The sequence below is a fragment of the Cucumis sativus genome, chromosome 2, assembly GCF_000004075.3.
Source record: "Cucumis sativus cultivar 9930 chromosome 2, Cucumber_9930_V3, whole genome shotgun sequence".
Lineage (NCBI taxonomy): Eukaryota > Viridiplantae > Streptophyta > Magnoliopsida > Cucurbitales > Cucurbitaceae > Cucumis > Cucumis sativus.
The window spans coordinates 6,234,373-6,259,062 of NC_026656.2; the positions used below are offsets into that span (position 1 = coordinate 6,234,373).

General features: G+C 34.5%; 1 protein-coding gene across 4 annotated transcripts in view; it reads left to right on the forward strand.

The window, feature by feature from the left end:
* LOC101220950 (cleavage and polyadenylation specificity factor subunit 1) overlaps positions 1-16,761 on the forward strand; it is a 49,919-nt gene extending 33,158 nt beyond the window's left edge. For all 4 annotated transcript variants that reach the window (XM_011650696.2, XM_031880940.1, XM_031880939.1 and 1 more), the window contains 10 exons: positions 4,303-5,084; positions 7,124-7,204; positions 7,290-7,355; positions 7,447-7,524; positions 11,212-11,439; positions 14,812-14,943; positions 15,137-15,313; positions 15,437-15,622; positions 15,737-16,119; positions 16,345-16,761. In XM_011650696.2, coding sequence (XP_011648998.1) covers positions 4,303-5,084; positions 7,124-7,204; positions 7,290-7,355; positions 7,447-7,524; positions 11,212-11,439; positions 14,812-14,943; positions 15,137-15,313; positions 15,437-15,622; positions 15,737-16,119; positions 16,345-16,459 — 2,228 coding nt within the window. In that variant the 3' untranslated portion in view covers positions 16,460-16,761. The remainder of the gene's footprint in view (positions 1-4,302; positions 5,085-7,123; positions 7,205-7,289; positions 7,356-7,446; positions 7,525-11,211; positions 11,440-14,811; positions 14,944-15,136; positions 15,314-15,436; positions 15,623-15,736; positions 16,120-16,344) is intronic.
* Positions 16,762-24,690: the final 7,929 nt, after the last annotated feature.

Sequence of the window (24,690 nt, forward strand, 5' to 3'; positions counted from 1 at the left end):
CAAGCTGCACTCATTGCATCTAATCCAGTATTTCATGAACGAACTAAACATATTGAGGTGGATTGACACTTTATTCGTGAGAAAGTCCAAGAAGGGTTAGTGTCCACAGGATATGTGAAGATTGGAAACAATTTGGAGATATTTTGATCAAAGCTGTAAATGGAGCAAGAATAAGCTATCTGTGCAATAAGCTGGACATGATCGACATATTTGCTCAAGCTTGAGGGAGAGTATTATGATATATATTTATATTATATGTCCTTTATTGTAATTGTACATACAGTCTAGGGTTTCTTTGTTCTCTCTCTATATATATGTAGCTTTACTCTGATTCTAAATGAACAAAATACACTTTTCTCTGAATTCTTGAGTACAAAGACTTCATTTAGGTGGATCCTGTCGAGTAATCTTTTTAGGGCAATCCGTTAGACAAGTGTTTTAAGCCCTTGTGTTCCAAGACACCAGTGTGATCTAAAGTAGAGGCAGATGATGAATTATACCGCAATCCTGAACAATGGAAACCAGATGGTCAGGTAATTCTGATGGCTTTAGTTGGGAAAAGCATTGAGCACCCTGTATGTTATTATTTAGTTCTGCTTCTGAAAACAAAGTCGAAAGAACCATGCCATTTAAGTCTCCTTGTGCCATATCCTCATGATCTATTGGCCCCCTTCTGAGTCCTCACCACTGACCTTGAAAGGGGAATCAAATTCAACTTCCCTCTCCTTTTTATCAGAGCTAACCGGCTGGGAGTGTGGAGTACCTCTCAAAAGGTTTATCTTGGAGTTAGGAATGGTGAAGGTTGAGTGATTGAATAAACGGACTGATTGGGAAGGAGGCATTGATATGTTAACTGTGTTCAGGAAGTTGAGATCGCATGCAACAAAGCTTCTCATAAATTTGGATTGGTTTTCGAAGGGGATGACTTGTATTGGAGAGGTCCCTGGGTTTGAAATTCTAGATACTTGAGACTTAAAGCTGCAACCATCAAGTATATCCGAATTTAGGAGTGCGGTCAATGCACTATTGAAGGGTGTTTTCTTCTGAGGAAATATTTTGTATAAAATCTGGATGGGTTGGACGATTTCTTTTTTATTTTGTTTTTGCTGCATGCACTGAAGATGAAGGTGATACCTCGCCCTATCTGTCCTTAGGAAGTGATGAGATAATGGCCAACTCTTTGTATGGAATGTCAATATTTGTCAATTCAGGGTCGATGAGACTATTGACATTCTTATTAAACGATAGAGAAAATTTGGGAGAAATAGACTTTTGAATTTCGGCCCATTAATATTAAACAAAGGAGGGAGAGAATGTCTATGATGTGGGTTTGGCGTATGGACTTCATTACTAGGAATTTCGACGGACTTCTCTTTGGAGTAAGAACCATTCCTCGAGGCTTTGTCTTTCTCTATTTTTGTTATTAGTGGCCAATGGATCATTATTCTCTTTCCAGAATAAATGCGTTTCTTCAACTTCTTTGCTCATGTTTGTGGAGGAATTTTGAAAGTTTGAAACCCTTGGGCCGTTGGAAATTGCCTCTGGTGCTGGGAAGGCCTCTTCTTCTTGACTTTTCAACTTATTGAGAGCCTCAAATGGATTTCTTGAAAAGGTCGGCTCATGTTGAATCAATTTCAAATACTCTGTTTCAGAATTGATAAAAAATGTCAACTTCTGCTTCTTCATCTTGTAATAATTGCTTCATTCTAGGAAGGTTCACTGGGTTTGGAATTTTTTTTAACAAATGACCCTGAGAGATATTAGACGGAGGATCCATAACCTCAATATCATTGAAATTTAAAAAGATGTTTCCTTGCTTGAAATCCGTAATCCCATTAGTTGCTGGCATGAAATCGCAAATATTCCTTTTAACACGAATGCAAGTTTCAGAACATATTAACAAATTCGAAATTTCTGATGCTATTTCTTCAAAGCTCTCGAAGTGGTTTCCTAACCTCAAACGTTCTTTCTATGCCTTCTTTCTTATTCTCACATTCGTATTTTCTTTGTGTTCAGAAGACTCAGCCATTGTACTGTCCAACATTGTATTTCTGCCCTATTTTCTTTTCTAGTTTTCACTGGTCGTATAGTTTTGCTATAATAGGCCAGATTTCACTCTCATTGTATCAGGCTGGACTTCAATCTCATTGTGTAATAGGGTAGTCTTATTTGGGATATGATGTTTTGGTGCTAAGGGGGTGTCAACCTAGTTGAGATATTCGAGTGCACCTTTTCATCCTCTAGTTTTTCTTTTGCTTGTTTAGACTTCTTTATTATGCTCGGTGTATATTTCTCTTGTGCATTGAGTTCTTTTTATTAATATTGAAGTTTGTCTCCCTTTTTTTAAAAAAAAGGTTCTTCAGCTCCAATACTTGAGTGGAAGATTTTTGATACTGATCCAACTGCCAAAACCTTTCATCAACAAGGGTCTAGTATGCTTATATTTGTCCCATTTTTTCAAATTTTTGGTGGTAGGGTCCAAAAGATTGTCACTTTGCAGACTCTTCAATGAATTCCTCCAATTTCCCGATTATGTTAGAATTTAAGTGCTTTCTCAGAACTTCTGTGATTTCCTTCTACTCATTAAATACAAATAATTGAGAAAGAACCCACAGGTTGTTGAAATCTTCCTAGAAGACATCATCTTCTTTGCGAACCCAATATGAGCTTGACTTACAGTGAAGATCCCTCTGATATCCTCAAGATCATTCTCCCTAAGAGGCCTATATCATGGAGTTTTTGAATCCCACCGATTAATCAATTCAATACATTTCTGGGTTCACAAAGTGTTGGGTTCAATTCAATACATGATAAGCCACATCCTTAGTTTGATTGTTATGAGATTGTGCGGGTTAAAGATTCTACATGGTGCTACTCACTTTCCAAATACATTGCCAATTAATCAATTCAATACATTTGTCTAAACTGGATTGCTTCTCTCTTCTTCTAGTGTTTAAATCTTTGTTTAGTCTTGTATTACTCTTTTTCTATTGGCAAGTTTGAGTTCTGTTTTGTTTCCTCTTTTGTACTTTGAGCATAGACACGCTTCATTGAAAAGTCTTGTTTCTTTAAATGTCAAGAAGAGTTCATCCTCTGTAGTTTTTGACACTGCTTGAAACAAATTGAAAGAAAAATGATTCGAATTGTGGTTTTGAGTCGAAAATTGCTTTTATCCTAAGAATTAGGATATTGAATTGTGTGACTCATATGAAGTAGTAAACCTATAAGAAACTGTAGGGAAAATATTAGTTTTGGGTTGCAGTGTTTAGCAACAATGTAGCATGGACATAAAATCTCAAAACATGCATTATTGGCCTACTGGTGACCTGAAGAAAATTTTAAAATGAAAGATGAACGGAAGATTGTTAAATATGATAGAGGTGGATAGGGTTTCTCATTGAAGAAGAAAGTGAATGCACAATAGAAAAAAAAAAAGGAGGAAATTGGTAAGATGGGTTGGTTTGTGATAGTTTTGTTTTCTGATATTTGTAAGTTTTTAGGCCAACTTACGCACACCTCGACTAATTTCACGGGACAACCCACCTAACCCTCAACATTTGGGGGGCAAGGAAACTCGTAGGAAATTAATTTTGAGGTAGGGTTATTACCCTGGACTGAATCCATAGCCTCTTAGTTAGTTATCAAGACTATGTCTCTTTTTTTACCCCTAAGCTAATCCATGATGGTTATTTTATTTATTATAACAAAAAATATTCACAATATCATTTAAAGCATGCACCTTCCATTCTCTCTTATAAACATGCCATTTAAGAAAGCTGATGTGACTTTTCATTTTTTTCAATCTTGGCAACTTGTTCAATTTTGTTTATTTTTTAATTATATTTTTCGTCTTTTGTCAAATGATTTTGAACTCAATGGTTGATGTTAGTTGAAGTTTTTCCATACTTTGAAGTTATTTAATGTTACTTTATATTTTATATTTATTTTGGAGTTATTTAATGTTACTTTATGTTTTATATTTATTTTGGAGTTATTTAATGTTGCTTATTTATTTCTCTATTTTCAGCTTTTTTTTATATATATTTATTTAAATGGTATTTCGTAATTTGAAACTTACTATACACAATACGTTTTGATACACTTTCCATTTCACAAGTTAACAACCCATGGGTGGTTTGTGTCTTGTGTCACATGTCCTTGTTTACGTTCCTGGGGTAAAAATTGTGTAGTAGGGCTTTGTGTTTATCTTTTATTTAAGGATAAGGGAATATTATGATTGCCATTTATGTTTGAAATATTTTGTTTCATGTCAACATTTAACGTGGTTTTCTTTTGTTGCAGATTCTTCTTCTTGCTCAGTTTCTGTATCTGCACCAGCTGCTTTTGGGAGTTCAAAAAAATGTGTATCTTCTTGTACTCTTTATCAGGATAAGGGCATTGAACCGTGGCTACGAATGACAAGTACAGACGCATGGCTTTCCACAGGAGTTGGTGAGACAATTGATGGTACCGATGGCTCACTCCAAGATCAGGGGGACATATATTGTGTTGCTTGTTATGATAATGGAGACCTTGAAATATTTGACGTACCAAATTTCACTAGCGTTTTCTATGTGGATAAATTTGTTTCTGGAAAATCGCATTTAGTTGATCATCAAATATCAGACTTGCAGAAATCTTCTGAGGTCGATCAAAATTCTCAGGAATTGATAAGCCATGGTAGGAACGAAAGTTCACAAAATATGAAGGTCATTGAGGTAGCCATGCAGAGGTGGTCAGGGCAGCATAGCCGCCCATTTCTTTTTGGAATATTGACAGACGGGACAATCCTTTGTTACCATGCTTATTTATTTGAGAGTACAGACAGTGCCTCTAAAATTGATGATTCGGTTTCCATTGACAATTCTGTTAGCTCAAGCAATATGAGTTCTTCTAGATTAAGAAATTTGAGATTTCTTCGTGTCCCTTTGGACATACAAGGAAGGGAAGATATGCCAAATGGAACCTTGTCTTGTAGATTATCTATTTTCAAAAATATTTCTGGTTATCAGGGGCTATTTCTCTGTGGGTCAAGACCTGCTTGGTTTATGGTGTTCAGAGAACGGCTTCGAGTTCACCCACAGGTACTTGTCTAGTCTATATCTATTAGTGCATGAGGTCTAGATAACATAAGTTTTTGGCATTCCTTTTTGTTGTAATGTTGTTCAGAAATATTAGTTCAATCATTTGGTTTATGGAGCAACCTGGTGTTCCCACACGATAGATGTTCATTGTCATTTTCTTTCCTGATGAGCTCCTATCTATTTTGTCTTTTTTTTTCTTTTTGGGTTTTATGTGGGGTTCTTCACATCATTTGGTTTATATCAACTGCTTTTGTTTTTCTTTTTTATTTACCAGTAAGCAACCATGTCAAACAAAGAAGTCATTGATAGCCAAAGTTTTAAGCATTCAAAATACTCCGGATTACCAAATTCCTACAATCCAATTTATGGGAACAACTTCCTTTGTTGGTTCCGAAGTGTTTGAATGTATACCAACAGTCCTGATGTTTGTTTTTATTGAATATTTATTTTCTCTTGAAAATGTTCCTATCTCCCTATTGGTGTTGGTATGGTTCATAAGTGTTGGGATGGTTCATGAGTGTTCTTTGGTCTAAATCGCCTAACTCCCGATCTTTACGTTGATTTCTGGAAAAACGGATTTGATTCGATTGTTGGTCTAAATCACCTTCTTGTTCTGTCCCAGATGGCCTTAGAAACATTGTTGCAATCACTAGAATCATTATAATCAAATTTTCCTTGTGGATAATGATACTTCTTTAAGAACTTCAGACATGAGCAAAATTCGTGGGTTTGAATTCTTCATCTTAATCACTTCAGTCAGAATCCCAACACTGTTTTTGGAAGTAAAACTGACTTTCTTGCCTACACCACTACACCGATTGCTGAATTTTTTCTTGGACATCTTCTTTGATATGCAATAGTCTATTCTTGCAAAATCTTGAAAAGCCTTTGGTTTCTTCTCTATTTCTTGAAATTTCAAGGTTCCCCCTAATTTGATGTGTGCTATCCATCAACAACACAGCTCACGAGGCTCCCTCTTGCAATCTGTGTCGCCAAAAGTATTTCGATCTTCCACCGGTGGTTGTCAATGTTGGCCTAGGATGTTGCTCTTATACCAATGTAGACTAAGAATCTTGGAGAATTCTTAGTATAAGTACTAAAGACTATTGCATCACATGGGGGTTATAAGAGATGATCGATGTGATTTTTCTCCATCTTTCCTTTCACGAGATGGGCTATTTGTTGTGACAGGCAGGGATGTGCACTATTTTGTGGTGCCTTTAGGGAGAAAAGAACAATGGAATTTTTAGAGGGTTTGGCTGCTATTGGATTTAATGTGTCGTTGTGGGTGTTGGTAGCAAAGCTGTTTTTTGTAATTATTTGTTAGGTCTTGTTGTATAAGATCAGTGTGGGTCTCCCCTTTTTGTGGGCGTTTCTTGTTTGCCGGTGTATTCTTTCCTTTATCCTTTTCAATGAAAGCCACAGCAGTTAAAAAAATTGATAACCACCGGTTCACTGTTGATTTGTATAATAGTATTTTTTTTTTTTGAAATGGAGACAAACTTCTTTATTAATAATAAGAACTCAATGTACAATAGACTAATTGTACAATAGTCTTTGTACTTGTGGATAATTTTAGTGTTTAAAATGTTCTTTGAGGAAATAATCAACCAAGAAAATGTTTGATTCAGTCATGATGTTGGTTTGAATATTTTGATTGGGCTATAAGTCTAATGCTTCACAAGAGTGCTCTCTCTATTTTTTTGTGATTTGTTCTTTAAATAATATTTTTTATTCATTAAGACACTCTTTTGTTTTCCTTAACTCAATTTATTGGATCTCCTTTGAACATTTTTGTTCCTTATCATTAATTAGTTAAAAGTTTGTAGCTTATTAAAAAAAATGTAAATGTTTGATTGAAGGGTTCAAAATGAAAATAATATGATACTTAAAAATATATTTCAGGAATACAGGTGGCATATTCTTTAACTCCGAGTCTTTTAATTCTTTTTCCTTCTCTCTTTCAGTCTGGATTTACTTTATGGCAATTGAAAAATAATGTGTAATTTCGTTACTGAGAACGGCCTTGTCTTTCCCAGCTATGTGATGGACCCATTGTTGCCTTTGCCGTGCTACATAATGTAAACTGTAACCATGGACTTATATATGTCACATCACAGGTTAGATATTCTTATAGTGTCCTGTTTTTGTCACTTTTTCACCACAATTATTGAGTATGATTCTTACTGGTATTTGCATGTCTAGGGTGTTTTGAAGATTTGTCAACTTCCATCTACATCGAACTATGATAATTACTGGCCGGTACAGAAAGTATGTTTTTCCCTCCCTTAATCTTATTTTTATTTGAATCTGTTTGTCTTTCATTAACCACAACTGGTGCACAATATTCGACTTTGCTCAGGTTCCACTGAAAGGAACTCCACACCAGGTGACTTACTTCCACGAAAAGAATCTGTACCCTGTTATAATTTCAGCGCCCGTGAGTATTTCTATATCTTAGTTATTTCAACTTTTTTTTTCCCTTTCATATGTTCACTTCAGCGGATTCCTTTCTGACTGTGGATGACATCATGCACAGAGTTCATCGGTGGATTTTTTTTTATTGTCTTTGTTTCTGGTTCTATATGAATTGACTTAATTCTTTTTTTTAAAAGGAAACAAAACTCTTTATTAATAAAGCTCAAAGTACAAGAGGATTATACACAAAGCAAAAAGAGAATCTAAGGATCAGGAGGCACACCCGAGCATCTCAACTAGGTTGACAACCCCTTAGTGCACTCAAACTAACAAAAGTAATTAATCCATACTAAATCAGCACTTCTTACAAAAAGATTCAATGCAAATACTAGTACAGAAACAAAAAGACCCTCTAGATGAACTCTATAAACAGATACAAACTCCATAAAACATCCAACGCTGGAAGAAAGCTCTCCAATTAAGGACTATGTCTTGCACCGAGTAATCCTTGAACTCTTTAGAGATAACACACCATTTAGAGGCATTGAGCCTAACTACTTCAAATCAATCAGACCAGGGGGCTACCTTCTCTTGAAAATTACTCTGGTTTCGTTCAAACCACAACTCAGAAAGGAGTGCTTTTACAGCATTGAGCGAAAGTAAATTAGCTTGTCTTTTCAGCTTTATACCTAAAAGAAGTTGATGCACATCGCTAAGTAAATCTTTATCAAACACCCAATTCAAACCGAAAAAGTCAAACAGTTTTACCCAATATGTAAACTCAAAGGGGCAGGTAAAGAATAGATGCTGTAAGTGCTCACTGGCTGCCAAACACAAGGGGCTGATTGATAGAGATAAACTGTAGGAGGGCAATTCTTGTTGAATCACTTCTGCACAATTCAAGTGCCTTTTTAATCATTATCCAAACCAGAGTGTTCTGTGAATTTGCACAAAGCTTTTACCAATTCTCTCAATGGGGGGATGACATGGTTAGATGTCTAACAAGTGATTTGACAGAAAACAACTGATGTAATTCAAGTAGGAGTAATCTTTTCTCAAATGAATTCTCTGCCTCTAATGGCTAAGAGAAGGGGTATATATTAAAAATGTGTAAGTAGTTACAAGTAGTTGATATAACTGTTTTTATGAAATGGTTTTAACAGTTAACAGTTTAAACAACTAAACTGTTGTACTAACTATTCTATATTACATCAACAACCCGCTGGAATCAAGAGACCAAAACCTCTTATTCGGACTGTCTTTCACCTGAAATCTTGAAATCAAGCAGTAAAGATTGGAAATCTGCAATTTCATCATCCTTGAGAAGCCTTCGGAAGAAAGGAGCCCACGACGAACAATTATGGTCCCAATGATCAGCAACTGAACCATTAGGAATCTGGACAATTCTATGGAGATCTGGGAACCCTACACTTAAAAGGGAGATTATCAATCCAAGAATCAACACAAAAAGCAACCCTCCAACTTTCAGCCAAGTTTTGGAAAGATCTTGTTTATTTTCTTAAAAATGAAACAAAAATTTCATTGATATAATGAAAAGAAACTTATTGACCTAATTAATATACAAGACCTCCACTTTCTTTTTCTTTTTTACTTTTTTCCTTTTTTTTTTTAAAAAAAAATTAATCTTCATGAGATGAGAGATTGAGAAAAACCAAAGAAGATAATACTATTGTGATAGAATGAAGAGAAAACACCAAAAAAAAAACTCTTAAGGTGTGGAAGACTATCGCACCTCATTGTGCTCTCAATTTCTAGAATCACGGGAGATGTCAGGAGAAAGTATTGTACTATTGAACTTTTGGTTAAATTCTTGAGGAAGCATTCTAGGCCTACATATATATATATATATGTATGTATATATATACTTGACTAGTTTGGGGTTGAACCCATGAGGTAATAGAGATGGGATTGTTTTTTACCGTTACGAAACTCAAGAGGAAGATTTGATGAAGACATTTGCTTGGGGAAATATATAGTTGTTAGATATTATATTTAATTTACATTCACCTACTAGCTTAAGGTTTTGGATTGATTGAAACCATCATGGGTTGACCTAGTGGTAAAAAGGAGACAGTCTCAATATCTAATTAAGAGGTCATGGGTTCAATTCATGGTGGCCCTACCTAGGAACTAATTTTCTACGAGTTTTTTTACATCCAAATGTTGTAGGGTCAGGCAGGTTGTCTCGTGAGATTAGTTGAGGTGCATGTAAGTTGACCCAGACACTCGTAGATATAATAAAAAATGCTTTTTGGTTGAATTGGTTATTTAAGGAAGGTATCGTCAAAGTAGGTAGTTCAGAGGTCCTGTGTTCAAGCTTATGAATTGTTGTTTTTTCCTCAATTAAAGTTGATTTCCAATTGTTGAGCCTTTCAAATATTTCAAGTCTACAAGTGAAGGGAAGTGTTAGTGATATATAATTAAATTTGTCTTCGTCCATAAGCTTAAGCTTTTGGGTTGAATTGGTGATTTAAGATGGTATCAAAGTAAGCTGTTGCAGGATGTCCTTGGTTCAATACCATGCGTTGTTGTTTCTTCTCCAATTAAAATTAATTTCCACTTGTTTGGACCTTTTTTCATAATTCAAGTCCACTAGTGAAGGGGAGTGTTAGATATTATATTTAATTTACCCTCACCTGGTATCTTAAGTTTTTTGGTTGAATTGATGATTTAAGATCCATAAGGGGTCTTAGAGTACATATTCAGCCAGTTTGATTGTTTACATGAAATATGCTTACTATTTAAAGACAGATAAATAAAAGAAATGAAAAAGGATTGCCAGATCAACTACTGAGGCAAAGTTTAAAGTAAAAAGACAAGGAATTTGTGAATAATTGGAGATTTTTGAAGTTGAGTGGATTTGAAAATTGAGAATATAAAACTGATGAAACGAGTTTGTGACGACATAGCTATTAGTATTTGCAGTTACTCAGAATTCAGTTCTAACCTGATAAACATTATTTTTCTTTATTTATAAAATGGAAACAAAGTGGAAAATATTGGGGAAGGTACTTCGTACCCCAACCATTTTCAAGATGCTAGCTGTTGTAAGATTACGACAACGGTAAGGATGCTAATAGTACAAATCTGCTTGAGCAAAGTGTTGAAGAAGGAAGTGGATTCGTTACCACTGTATTCAAATAGTTATTCTTGCATTGCTCACATATTCATTTCTTTTCTATGTTCTTCCTTCTCCAATCCTGTTTCTATTAGCTGTGAATTATGAAAGCTGGTCGCTGTAAGGTAGAAAATTGTACTTTTCCAGACAATAACAAATCATCATTATAATTATATGTACTTAAATTTGAGGGGAAAGAAATAATCTCTTACTCTATTTTCACAATCTTAGGTCTTCTTATTTAGGAGAAAGACCTCTTACATTTATGGAAAATAATAATAACAATAAAGTAGAATATTTATCAATGAATGTTTTTACAATGGAAATTCCAACAAATATTGTTTTTCATATTCAGTTTAAGATGGATTTCTTCCTATAAATCAATTATATACTCTTCATTTGGAAAGATAGAATTTTCCTTTTGATTACTATTGATGTTGATTCTTACCCCACAATATGATGATCAACTCATGATTTGACATCTGTGGAACCTAATTTAATATATTTATGTTTTTCTTTCCTATTGGAGTGCAAACTTATGCTGTAACAGTGATGTCATATATTCTGCAGGTTCAGAAGCCATTGAATCAAGTGCTTTCATCAATGGTTGATCAAGATGTTGGTCACGTTGAGAATCATAACTTGAGTGCTGATGAGCTGCAACAAACTTACTCTGTGGAAGAGTTTGAGATTCGGATTTTGGAACCAGAAAAATCTGGGGGCCCTTGGCAAACTAGGGCTACAATTGCTATGCACAGTTCTGAAAATGCCCTTACCATTCGAGTTGTTACACTGTTGGTCAGTTCTTTTTGCTTTTCTTTCCTTTCCCTTGTTAGTCATTTTTGATGATCCTATTTTCCAAAAAATTCTAGCTCACAGGGATAGGGTATGGTGAGTTAATAGTTGAAGAGAAAAGAAAGAGTATTATGTTAGGATACTTCCTAACAAGAATCAAGATCTAAAGTATAATGAGAATTAAAGAGGAAACTACAATCTAACCCAGTATAAAGGAACTTGGAACCACCCTCTTGAGTGCTCTCACTCAAGCCCTAGATCTCTCTGCAGAATAGTTTTCCCTTTACGCACTCATCCTCTTACTATTTATACAACATCCAGTAACTAACTTGGTAGACTCTCGATTATATACACCTAGAAACGGAAGGGTAAAAAGGGAATTATACATGAGACAACCACTGCCAAATTCGTTGGAGGAGAGTCAGCAGCGGGGTATAGAAAGAACATTTTAAGGATTTTTTAGGGGGGGTAATTTTGAGTAAAAGTAGTGAAGCTTTTAGGTAGGAATTCCAGCTCCCTGGTGCTGGTTTGCCGATTTGTTCTTTTCTTCATTGTCTGATGTAATCTAAGTAACCTCAAGGAGAAATTCTCCAAGAACCAAGATTATGGATTTTTTATTAGAATGAATTATATGTTTCATACATGAGGAGAAGTCTCCTATTTATAGAATTCTATTACAATTGGGGGTAAAAAGGGAATTAACCTTCAATATTATCTAATTACCCACTTAACCCTTAGTCTTCATACATCATTGTCAAGTTCTCCTTTCTTAACTCTTTATTTTGGGCTGTTGGAGATGTTTGTAAGAGACCAATTGGTATCTTAGCATGAAAATCTTGGGGCGAACTAGAAAAATGGCATGACAGAAGGAAGAAAGAATGGAGTCGAATGAGAGGGAGAATGAAGGAGATGCTCTTGGGACTTTTTAAGAGAATAGAAAAACTTACCAAGTTGTGTGAGAGAACAGTTTGATCTGATGAAACAAAGAATCTGGGACTTGTTAAAAGGAAATTGGGGTTTATTACTAAATTAGGTTTATTCCTATCTATTATTTTCCTTTTGTGTACTTTTCCGTCATTAGTATTTTGGTATCTATTCATTGACCAGTGTAAAAGGTTGTTATGTATTCTGATTATTCAGTACTATAGAAAATTCACATGGCATTAGTGCATTAGGTTTGTCTCAATTGAATGCTAGCTGGCACAATCCTATCTCTTCATTGCCTATAAAAATGATATCATTAACATAAACTATCAAAACCATAACCTTGGCATTTCAGGTATGTCTATAGCACATCGTATGTTCAGCTTGACTTTGACTTAATCAACAGCTCGTGACTGCCTTTTCACATCATTCAAATGAAGATCTAGGAGAATGTTTGAGATCGTATAATGATCTCTTTAGCTTGCACACTTTGCTAATCCCGAGATGTACCTCAAAACTAGGTGGCTAGTCGATAAATACCTAATTGGAAATACCTCAAAATTAGATGGCAAGTCCATAAATACCTGAAGACATGTGGCAAGTTCAAACCAAGTTCTTCTGTGTTCATTGAGTACGGTCAGCGTGACAACCCTTGAGGCGGTGGAGCACGTAGCGGGAGGTGGGCTGTTAGAGTTTTAAGCTTTTTTAGGTTTTCAAAACATTAGGTTTTTTTCGGGTTTCAAGAACCTTCTCCGATACAAAGCCAAAGAATGTAAATTTTATCTATTTCAGGAAGAGAGAAGGGTTTTCTTAAACAGAAGAGTAACCTATTATAGATATGGAAAAAATAATTTTGGCAAATATAACACAACAAATACAAGAAAATATAATACAAAAGAGGAATTAATCAATGGTAAGTTGCACACATGAAAATGTTGGATGATATAAAATTAGATTTCCTTCCCCCATCAACTTAAGCTTTTAGGTCTAAGATAGTATCAAAGCAAGTTGTCTAGGTCATATGTTTTTTCTTTTTCAATTAATATAATTTTTACTTCTTTGTCATGCTACATATTTCCAGCCCACAAGTGTGTGTTGAATAGCGACAATGGTGGGGTAGAGGATGTGATATTAAATTTTCCTTCACCCATCAGCTTAAGCTTTTGGGTGAATCAATGATTTAACAGAAAGATTGATAATGGCCGATAAACTTCATATCCTCTCAAATTTAAGAATATCAATAGATTTAACATCTTTGTTATGGGCTAGGAAGCACAGACTCGTGACTTTGGGCAAAGTGTTCGTATTAGACATGCATACGTCGGACATGCTCTTGACATGTATCGGATACGTGAAAATTTGTGTGGCCTTTGTTATTATGTTTTAATTTTGGACACGTGAGGACATGACATCAGACATACATAGACCCAAAAACCAAACCTTTCAAACCAAACGGCGACGATGGAGATAGATGGTAGATGGAGGAAGGTTGAACAACTGCAGAGAGGGGCGGTGGGCAGAAGAAGGTTGAACAACTGGACGACAATAGAGAGAGGCGGTTGGTGTGCAACTCCAACATAGGGGAAGGGAGAGCACAATCAAGGATGAAGCTGTAGGCGTTAGGCGTGGGGGAATAAGCAATAGGCCTTATTAAATCCCATTTCATTTGATGTGGCGCTGGTTATTTTTTCTGTTTTAAATGACCTTTTATTTTCTTTTATTATTATTTTTTAAAATGGTTATTTTTAATAACTAATAAAAAAAACTAGTATCAATAATTCTTATTACTCAATAAAAATAATTTTCCCAGCGTGTTGTGTCCTACATTTTCAAAAATTGGCACATTGCCATGTCATATTGTCTCCTGTCATGTGTCTCGTGTCCGTGCCCATGCTTCCTAGATTATGGGCATATGCTTCGAAGACTTTTTGTAGTAATCAGTAAGATACTACTTGATTGGATTCAAACCCTTTTTTGTTAGTTTAGGTTTCTCTTGGTCAGTTGTTTTCTTCCTTTTGGCGTGTTCTTGTTTTTTCCTTTCATTTTTCTGAACAAAGACTTGTTTTCTTATTCCAATAAAATAATAAGTAAGAAGCACCCTTTCTCTGTTTCTTGAGTTAGCTTTCTAATAGATCTCCAATTACGAAACTGTATCAATGTAGGGACTAGGGAGTATGGGAGGTCTAGTTAACGTGCAGTTGTGTTAGACCCAACAATTTTGATCAGTTAGGAAGGTTGACTTGTGAAATTCTTTGGGGAGATATAGGGAAGATTAATTTGGGTAAGAGAGATAGAGGAGAGGTAGGAAGCTTTGAAAATGTCATTAGTAAGTGCCTTTTGCTTTAATGCACTAAATTGATTTCTATAACTTTCTATATCTGTCTTTTGGTTTTATTAAAAAAAGAACGAAAGAAATTGACATAGTACGCTTTTTTTCCCCCTTTTTTGTAGAACACAACCACGAAAGAGAATGAAACACTTTTAGCAGTTGGAACTGCATATGTGCAAGGGGAGGATGTTGCTGCAAGAGGAAGAGTGCTTTTATTTTCTGTTGGAAAAGATGCTGATAATTCACAGACCTTGGTACATTGTTCTAAACTTTCTATCATATATTTTACTATATAATTATTAATCTATGTGTTTCTTTTTTTTGGGTTAATCTAGGAACATAAATTTTGAAGGTTGCTATCTGAAAACTTGGGAAGTTCCAACTTCAAAACATTCTTTCAATGTTTGCTCATTGATATTTCAACCTTTGGTTCTTGTCTTGTATCAGGTTTCAGAGGTTTATTCGAAAGAATTGAAGGGTGCTATTTCTGCTTTAGCCTCTCTGCAAGGTCATCTATTGATAGCTTCTGGTCCTAAAATAATCTTGCACAAATGGACTGGTGCAGAGTTGAATGGCATTGCATTTTATGATGTTCCACCCTTATATGTTGTGAGCTTGAATATTGTACGTTCTACTTTTTCTGCACTTTATCTCTTAGTTATATTTATGATATTTACATGTTAAATCTAGGCATATGTCTTGAGTACTGCTATTAATGTCTTAGTGTGTGTATGGGAACTGCTGCAGGTCAAGAATTTTATACTTCTTGGTGATATACACAAGAGCATTTACTTTTTGAGTTGGAAAGAACAGGGAGCTCAACTGAGCTTGTTGGCGAAGGATTTTGGTTCTCTAGACTGCTATGCAACAGAATTTCTGATTGATGGAAGCACTCTTAGCCTTACTGTTTCTGATGATCAGAAGAATATTCAGGTAAGTTTCTTTTTTGAGTATTGCTCTCCCTTTATTTCCTGAGTAAACTGAACTTTACAATGAAGTAACATACTTGTTTGTGTGTTCGAATATTTTATATCTTTACCACCACAGATATTTTATTATGCACCAAAGTCAACCGAAAGTTGGAAAGGGCAGAAGCTTCTATCAAGAGCTGAATTTCATGTCGGTGCTCACGTGACGAAGTTTCTACGGCTACAGATGTTGTCTACCAGTTCGGACAAAGCATGCAGTACAGTTTCTGACAAGACCAATCGCTTCGCTTTGTTATTTGGCACCCTTGATGGAAGTATTGGTTGTATTGCGCCTCTTGATGAACTCACATTTCGAAGACTGCAGTCATTACAAAAGAAGCTTGGTGATGCCGTTCCCCATGTTGGTGGTTTAAACCCAAGGTCTTTCCGCCAGTTTCATTCAAATGGAAAGGTTCATCGACGTGGGCCAGATAGCATAGTTGATTGTGAATTACTGTGCCAGTAAGTTGTCTTAAGCCTTCTCAGCGACTCATATGTTCATTGCTTTAGACGTTAGACTAAATGTGAATGAAATAAAAAAGTCGTCTAATGCCAATGTAGTTAGTGATAAATAAATTGGACACTCGAAAGACAGTTGGAATTAGAAGACGAAATCTGAACTTGACTTTTCTTGCTGCTTGCTTCTATTCTGTGGTTAATACCTGAATTATATTCCCATTATGGCAGCTATGAGATGCTACCGTTGGAGGAGCAGCTTGATATTGCTCACCAAATCGGGACAACTCGTTCGCAGATTCTCTCAAACTTGAATGACCTCTCTCTGGGAACAAGTTTCTTATAACTGTACGAGACTCAGATTGTATAGCGGTGTATTACAGTTAAGTTTGCATTTTTGTTGTAAGATTAGTTCAAACAAATAATGCACAGCCCATTCTCAGCCTTTAAAGGAGAGACCGAGAGAGAACTGTTGTATTTACTCCAGTTTTGTGGGTTTCCAATGCTGTATTTTAATGCACACTATGACTTCATTTTCGGGTCATATATGTCCAATAGCCATAGAACAAGAATACATGAAAATTTTCTTTATTATTCTAATATTGTATCTGTACTAGATCCTTTGCCTCAAAGTTATCCATCAAGTAAGTATCTGGAGCTGTAGCTTAACTTGTGAAAATTATTTCTAAAGATAAAAGCTTCTTAAAAAATATTTGCAAATTTAGTAAAATATTCCAATTTATATGTGATAGACCACCATAGATCAAGATAAACTACTATTTATACTATCATGGTACAAATAGATACAAACAATAGTTTATTTTGGTTTATTGCAATTCGTTGGAGATAAATTTTGATATTCTACTGTATTTTGAAAATATTTTAATTCATTTTGTTAGGTTTGAAAATAACTCTAATCTAAGATCATTACAAAAAATTAAATCATTGTTTACTATTAGGAAGTATATTCTTATGTTTGGTCTGTGCGTTAGGAAATATAATTTCATGTCTGATTTGTATGTTTAATTAATTTTTTTTCCATATGTATTCTAGTTAAAAACTAAGTTGTATATATTCATCTTATTCTAAATGTATTGTTGTCACACTTTGGAAACCAACTCTAATGTCCATTTTCACATGGCCAACTCTGATGACCAACTTTAGGCTTTAATGATAGGTTTAGTGAACAACTGACAACTAATTCTAAAGTTTGGCAATCACTCCATTAACAACTCCAATAACCAACTTCGACGATCAATTGTAGAATCTGACAACCACTTTGATTACAACTTTTGTGACTAGTATCGACAACCAATTTTGGGTTCTAACAATTACTCCAATAACAATTCTCGCGATGACCATCACATAGCCAACTCCGACGATCAATTATAATGCCAACATCCATCTTTGACGACAACTCATACAACTAATACTGACAACTTATTTTTCAGCTTTGACAACCAACTTCACACGACCAACTCTGATGGCCAATTTTAGTCTCTATTTTTTTTGCACACTCAACTCATATGTTCTATGATTGTTAAAGTGTGGTGTAGGGTTATTGATTATATCAATAATTATACTTTGTCTAATTTAAGTACAATAGTTACATGTAAACTGAATTTGCATGTCAAATGAGTGTTGGGAATTTGGAAGAGTATGTATGTATTAGAATGGTGGAACGAAAAGTTAAAAAGCAAAAAAAATTAACAAAATTTTTTTTAAAAAAAATCATAAACTAGATATTTGTCTTTTAAGAGCATTTTTTAGCCAATAAAAAATAAATTAAAATGGAGATTTGTTTTTTATAATACTCTAAATTGGAGGAATTAAAAGTGTGATTATTAAAAAAATAAAGTAGTGGTATTGCATTGGCCGCTAAGATGAGGGGAGAGATTTCATTTAAGAAAAATTAATAACAAAAGGAAAATATAGCAACAATATGAGAAGAAAAAAATAAGAAAGCTATACGGCTTACTAGGTGTTTAACACGTTACCTTATAAATAGTACGCAGTAAAGGTATAGGCGGCATGCCTCCACTTGGTTGCAAGGAAAGCCACTTTGGAGCGGGGCATGACATAGATTGTTTAACTTTGAATTGAAAAATATTACATGAGTTGCTTATCTTTTTTTTCTAGAAAAAAGTTAGCAGAAAAATAGTTACATTAAATCATTTGTAAGATACATATTAGATATATTAGCATAAAAACAAATACGACAAATCGTTTATTAGATATGTATTGGAGAGTTATCTGGAAGTATGGATGTCTTAGACGTATTTGATACGAATTATTGACCTCAGATGGACTATTTGTCCTTTATAGTTAACTTAATTTTAGTTAAACACAATGAAAGAAAAATAAGTAATTAGAAAAATAATGGCACACAACCTAGTTGTTACTTTAAATATTGTCTATTTTTCTTGGTTGACTAGTCGACAAATTTTTTTCTTATTTTTTTTGCCGAATTTTAAATAAATAAGTTAACCAGTTCTACCTAAATTTGTAACAATGGTAGCACAAGTTGATAAGAGGGAAGTTTAGAGTTTCTCTATTAAACTACTTACAACCTCGAGCAAACCAAAGGGGAGGTTGACTACGAGAAAATAAGGATATTATCCCGACGTAAAAATTCCACGCATCGAGGAAAATGAAAATTAAATAATAATTTTCTTTTTTTGACGCCATGCATATATATGCTAGGAATGACTCGGCTATGCTCGATGGACATTTACGGCTTTGAGGGAAAGGGAAAACATTAAATAATGATTACCTTTTTCCCAACACCATGCAATTAACGTCGAAAGTAAACGACCTATTCCTAATGTGTTACTAATGGTGTCGGGAATAAAGGGATTCTCTCAACGTTTTTGTTGTGCGTCGGGAGTTTCCATATAAAACTCTCTTCCAAATTTGTAAATCATAGAACTGAAAGAGGAGGAGAGAAATAGAGAGATATAAAGACCGAGAAACTCGTCGTCATCGTCTGACTCTGCCTTTCTTCATTCCAGTAAGTGTTTTAGTTATTGTTTAGTTAAAGAATTAGTTTGAGATTTAGATTTTGAGTTAGTTTTAGGATTTAGATTTTGAATTAGTTTTTTATATGTTAGTAGTTTTATTTGTTGAAAGTGTTAGGGTAGCTTGTAAAGTATGTTGGAACTATTTGGTAGCTTGTAAAGATTGAAGTAATTTGTGGTTAGTTTATTCTGGCTATCCTATAGTTATGGTAGCCAATCTCTCAACTTTCACTAAAATTAAGTTTGAAATAAAGAAAATGAAATGTTGGGTATACTTAATGATTTACAAGCTCCGATTGAACATGAAGAAGAAACAAAGGAAGTTTTGGAGAATGAAATGTTGTTTAATATTGGGTAGAACATATTTCATGAGTTATTGAATGAAGCGCGTAATGAACTATTCTTCGGTTGTTCAGAATTTTCCTCTCTAAACTTTTGGTTAAGTTGATGCATACGAAGATTCTCAATGGTTGGAGTAACAAGTCCTTTGACATGCTATTAGAATTGCTAAAAGCAGTGTTTCCAATGGGTACTACTATCCCTAGTTCATTCTACGGATGCTAAATGAAAATTGTGTGAGTTAGGCCTTTGATACGAGGATATTCATGTGTCTAAATACGATTGTGTATTACTGGAAGGAATTTGACGATTTACACGATTGTCTAACTTATGGTGAGTTTCGATACAAGGTTAGTGCTAACAAAGGGAAAAAATTATGCATAAGGTATTGCGCTAGTTTCGCAAGAAGGCTTGTCTGACATGAGATGACATAAGAATAAATTAGTCGAAACACAGAATGTGTTAAGACATCCAATTGATGCAGAGGGATGAAAGCATTTTGATTGTGAATTTTCTTATTTTCCTTCAAAATTCACGAAACGTTCATTTGGGATTAACTTTAGATGAGTTTAATCCGTTTGAAAATATGAGTATCACGTACAGTATGTGACATGTGATGTTAATTCCTTATAATTTGTCATCTTGGAAATGTATGAAAGTGTCCAACTTCTTCATGCAATTGCTCATACCTATTCCAATATCACATAGTAGGGAAATTGAAGTTTACCTACAACCGTTGATTGAGGAATTGAAAGAGCTATGGACTTTTGGTGTGTACTTATGGTTCTCTTACCGATTAGTTCTTTCAATTATATGTAGCCTTGTTGTAGATAATTAATAATTTTTTCGACGTATGGCAACTTATCCAGGTGGAGTACGAAAGGGTATCGGGCATGTCCCATATGTATGGAAGATAAGAGGAAAAATATCTTTCATGAGACATCAGTGTTACCTTCCAGAGAACTACGTTTGGCATAGAAATAAGCTATATAATGGAAAGGTAGAGCATAGACCTCCTCCAATTGTAATGAATGGACATGATATCTTAGAACAACTAGATTCGTTGGTTTTTTCAGTTATGAGTAAACATCTCTCATTGAAAGATAATAAAAGAAAACGAGCTCTCAATTGAACTAAGAGAAGTATCTTTTTCGAACTTCCTTATTGGTTCAGACTACTATTATCATAAACTGAATTGTAATGCATATTAAAAAAAATTGTGACTTGATTGGTTTGTTGTTGAATATTGAAGGAAAAATGAAAGGTACCATAAATGCTTGGTTGGATCTACAAGATTTAAATATAAGAAAGGATTTACACCTAATAGAAGTCAGTAATAGATTCGCGAAGCCACATGCAACGTACATTGACTAGCTGCAAGCAAGTTACATTTTACAAGTGTCTGAAATAAGTTATATTTCCCGATGGATTCGTTTCTAATATTTTACGTGAATGATAGGGACTGAAAATATCAGGTCTTAAAACACATGACTGTCACGTTTTGCTACACATTGACTTCTCCCTATTGGTCTTCGAGCGTATCTACTGAAAATGTGTCCACTGTTGTTACTAAATTGTGTGGTTTTTTTTCGTGACTTGTGCGCAAGAACGATAAGAATAAATTATTTGGACCGATTTCAATTAGAAATAATATTACTACCTGCATTCTTTGACATAATCATACACCTTGCTATTCATTTACCATATGAAACCAAAAGTTGTTGGTCTGGTCTCTTACAGTTCGATGTATCCCATTGAAAGAAGTCTACGCACGTTAAAACAATTTGTTCGAAACAAAGCACATTCTGAAAGGTCTATTGCAAAAGCATATGTGATGAATAAATAAGGAACTTTTTGTTCGAGATATCTAATTGGAATTGAAACTCGATTCACTAGGATGAATGAAATGATGATAGCATTTCTGATGACGAGGTAATTGGTGAGTTTGAAGTGTTTTTGTAGAAAGTACAACCATTAGGGGCGTCAAGTTTAAGAACCCTATCACAAGAAGAGAAATGTCTCGTACATTGGTACATCCTTAACAATATAGATGGAATAACAGACTACTGCAAGTACTCATTTTCAACTTTATACTTCATTGACTATTTTAAGTATTTGTTATTATTGTCACACAAACTCATAATTATCTACTTTAGGAAACACTTGAGATTGATAAGTCAACAAGCTCAAAGTACTTTTAACTTATAGAAGACATTAACGAACATTTTATGATTGGTATAGAGCTTAGGTATATAACGTACATGGATTTGGGAATTGATATATCTTATTTGAGAATTTATATATATATTGATTTACATGAATTTCAAGTTCTAGAAATGCATGAGAGACAAAACACTTCTTATGATTTCTTCTCACTTGCGATGGGACCTTCATATGAGGTTTGCTCTTATAGTTGATGCATTGTCGATGGGGTAGAATTTCACACCATAGAGCATGATTCCCGATGCACTACACAAAATAGTGGAGTCATGGTAGTCGATGAAAACAGTGCCAATGGAAGTGCCAACAACAATTTCTACGACGTTTTAGATAAAGTGTTGGACGTTCAATATCCAATGGGACGACATGTTTGACTATCCAAGTGTAGATAGTTTGATACCAATAATAATAAAAGTCATAGAACACACGTGAAATTAGGCTACAAATCAATCAACACGTCACATTTTTTATTTGTTGAGGTACTGGTCACTTTCGCGAACCAGGTACATCGAGTCTTTTACCTTGAGGACCCAAAAATTGGTACCAATTGGAAAGTTGTTCAAGTGGTCCAAAATAAACGTATATAGGATGTGTCTGAATTGGAAGATGTTGAGAATGAATAATTAAATGTATCGGAAATTATTGTCAAACATCGTGTGGATGAACACGTTGAAGATGACACTCTGTTCAGACCTAACATTGATCCCATAGTGGTGATGATGAACAATTATCACCTCAAATGGGATCAAGCGACTAACGAATAATGTCGAGGAGTCACGTATACACATATTTCTTCTTTTTTTTTTCTAGATTCAGTTTGAAATATTCTCATTTATTTAATTAATCTTGGTTTTCATGTCCACAAGTATAATGTCATCCGTTCCCATTGGTTTCAAAAAGACATGATCTATTTCTGGAGTTTGAAAATGTTCTAAATAATGATAATGTGGGATCTTCTTTGGTGGACGACACTTCAAGTTAGTCTTGTTACTTTGATGATAATTGTGAACATATAGAGTTGTGTTTCTAATAGTGTTTTGTTTTCTTAGATAGCTCGCAACCCACTCTCACTCTTAGGAGACGTCAATACTTTTGAAACATGAAGTTGGAGTGATATGTCCATTAGAATAGGAAGATTCGAATCACCATCACCCTAGTAGCGGAAAAGTCAATCTCTCCACATGTTGTTTGGTTTAGAAATACCATTGGCGTATGTGTGAGAGATACATTTTCAGTTCGCTACTCTAAGTGGGCTGATGTTCTGGCAGAATACATCGAGGTGGTGAAGGGTGCTCTATAGGTAAGTTTAGTAATTAATTCGCAATTATTTTAAACATACATGTGTACAAACCTAGCTTGAGTTCAGTGGAAACTGCCATCAACATTTTTAAAAGTAAACGACTCTAAACAAGCACCTGCCAACCCACCGCACAGAGTGGTGAATCGTTCGAAAGATTGACACTAGTTATGCGATCACTACTTAAGTTGAGCATTTAAGGTGATTTACATATTTTAAAGTTACTTCACATTACTTCTTTTTTTTTTTTTTTTTTTTTTTTTGTCTGCATGTATAATTTTAGAAAATATTTGCATGCAGAAGCAATCAAGGATCAACAAAGTTGCTAGATAGAAACAATCTTACAATTACAATACCCGGTCCAAGTTATGTTTCTACAACGATAACATGAGCTCATTGTCGAACGAGGTCAGCCAAGGGGACATGTGGAGCTATTTAGAGAAATACATGCCAATAGAAATGGCCATTTCGTTTCACAGGCGGTCGCAGATGCGCATATAAGTCTATGGATTATTTTCTTTTATTTTTCAACTTTTAATTATGAGTTCATAACTTAAAACTTTTGGTGCAAAATCAAATGCTAAAACTCTAGTGTCAACCCACCTCAAAAGGTTCTAAACCACTATCAAGAGACAAGGTATGCAGTCAGACTAATCAAAAGGTCTTGGTTAGGACCTCAAGTCCAAACCTTGAAAAAGTGGTAGCAGTTCTTCGTTTTCATATCCTCAAGAAATGCACTCTAAAGAGGTTAATGAACTAAGAGCTACCCTTGAGTGCTCGCAATCGAAGATTGAAGAACAAAGAAGTGAGCTTGAAGAAGCTAAACGATTAATTGAAGAACAACGAAGAATGTTAGAGTTGCATGCCTGAAAAATGGAACAAATGAAGAAGATGATTGAGGAAATTAGTCGAGCACACAGAGGACCTTGAACACTTTGCGGTATGTATTTTTGAACTTTTAAGTTGTTTAAATTGTTTAATCACATAAGTTTTTGAAATTTTCCATTGTGGGCCTGTGAGCTTTTTTCGTTTTCAAAATTGTTTTATACCGTATAAATATTTTGTCATTTTGTTCTATTTTTGAATTTTTTTTTATAAAAAATAATAAAAGATAAACAAAACAAATAAGATTAACTTTAAATATTCTCAAAATCAAAAGTACTTATTTTTTCATCAATTGTGTATTCTTGAAAGCGATTGAAAGACGAAGTTTGTCACATTCTAAATTTGTCACACTAGATGGGTCAAATATATCATAATCCTAAATACAAAATTTGCATCCACATTATTCTATTTTTCTTGTGGTACTTTTCGTTTATGATCATCGTCTCATGCGATTCTTTTGAAATTTGGATAATTATAAGGATAGTTCACGGAAAATAATTATTTCTTCCTCTATCATGGTCACAACCTCGTCACTATTGTCAAATTTCATAATATTCACTTCAGGGAATGACATTGTCCCAATTTGTCAAAATTCATGATTTTTCATACACCATTTTAAAAATCTACAAAATTCACTTTAGGAAATGTTGTTGCTCTACTTAATCGATATTCTTGATTTTTTTAATTAATAACTCATTATTTTGTTTCCAATCAATAAGATATGAGATGAGTTCATAATGAGTTCTATTGATAATTGTTACCCTATCCTATGAACATATTTAAGACATGAAGGGTAGATGGGGAAATGGTCGTGCATAT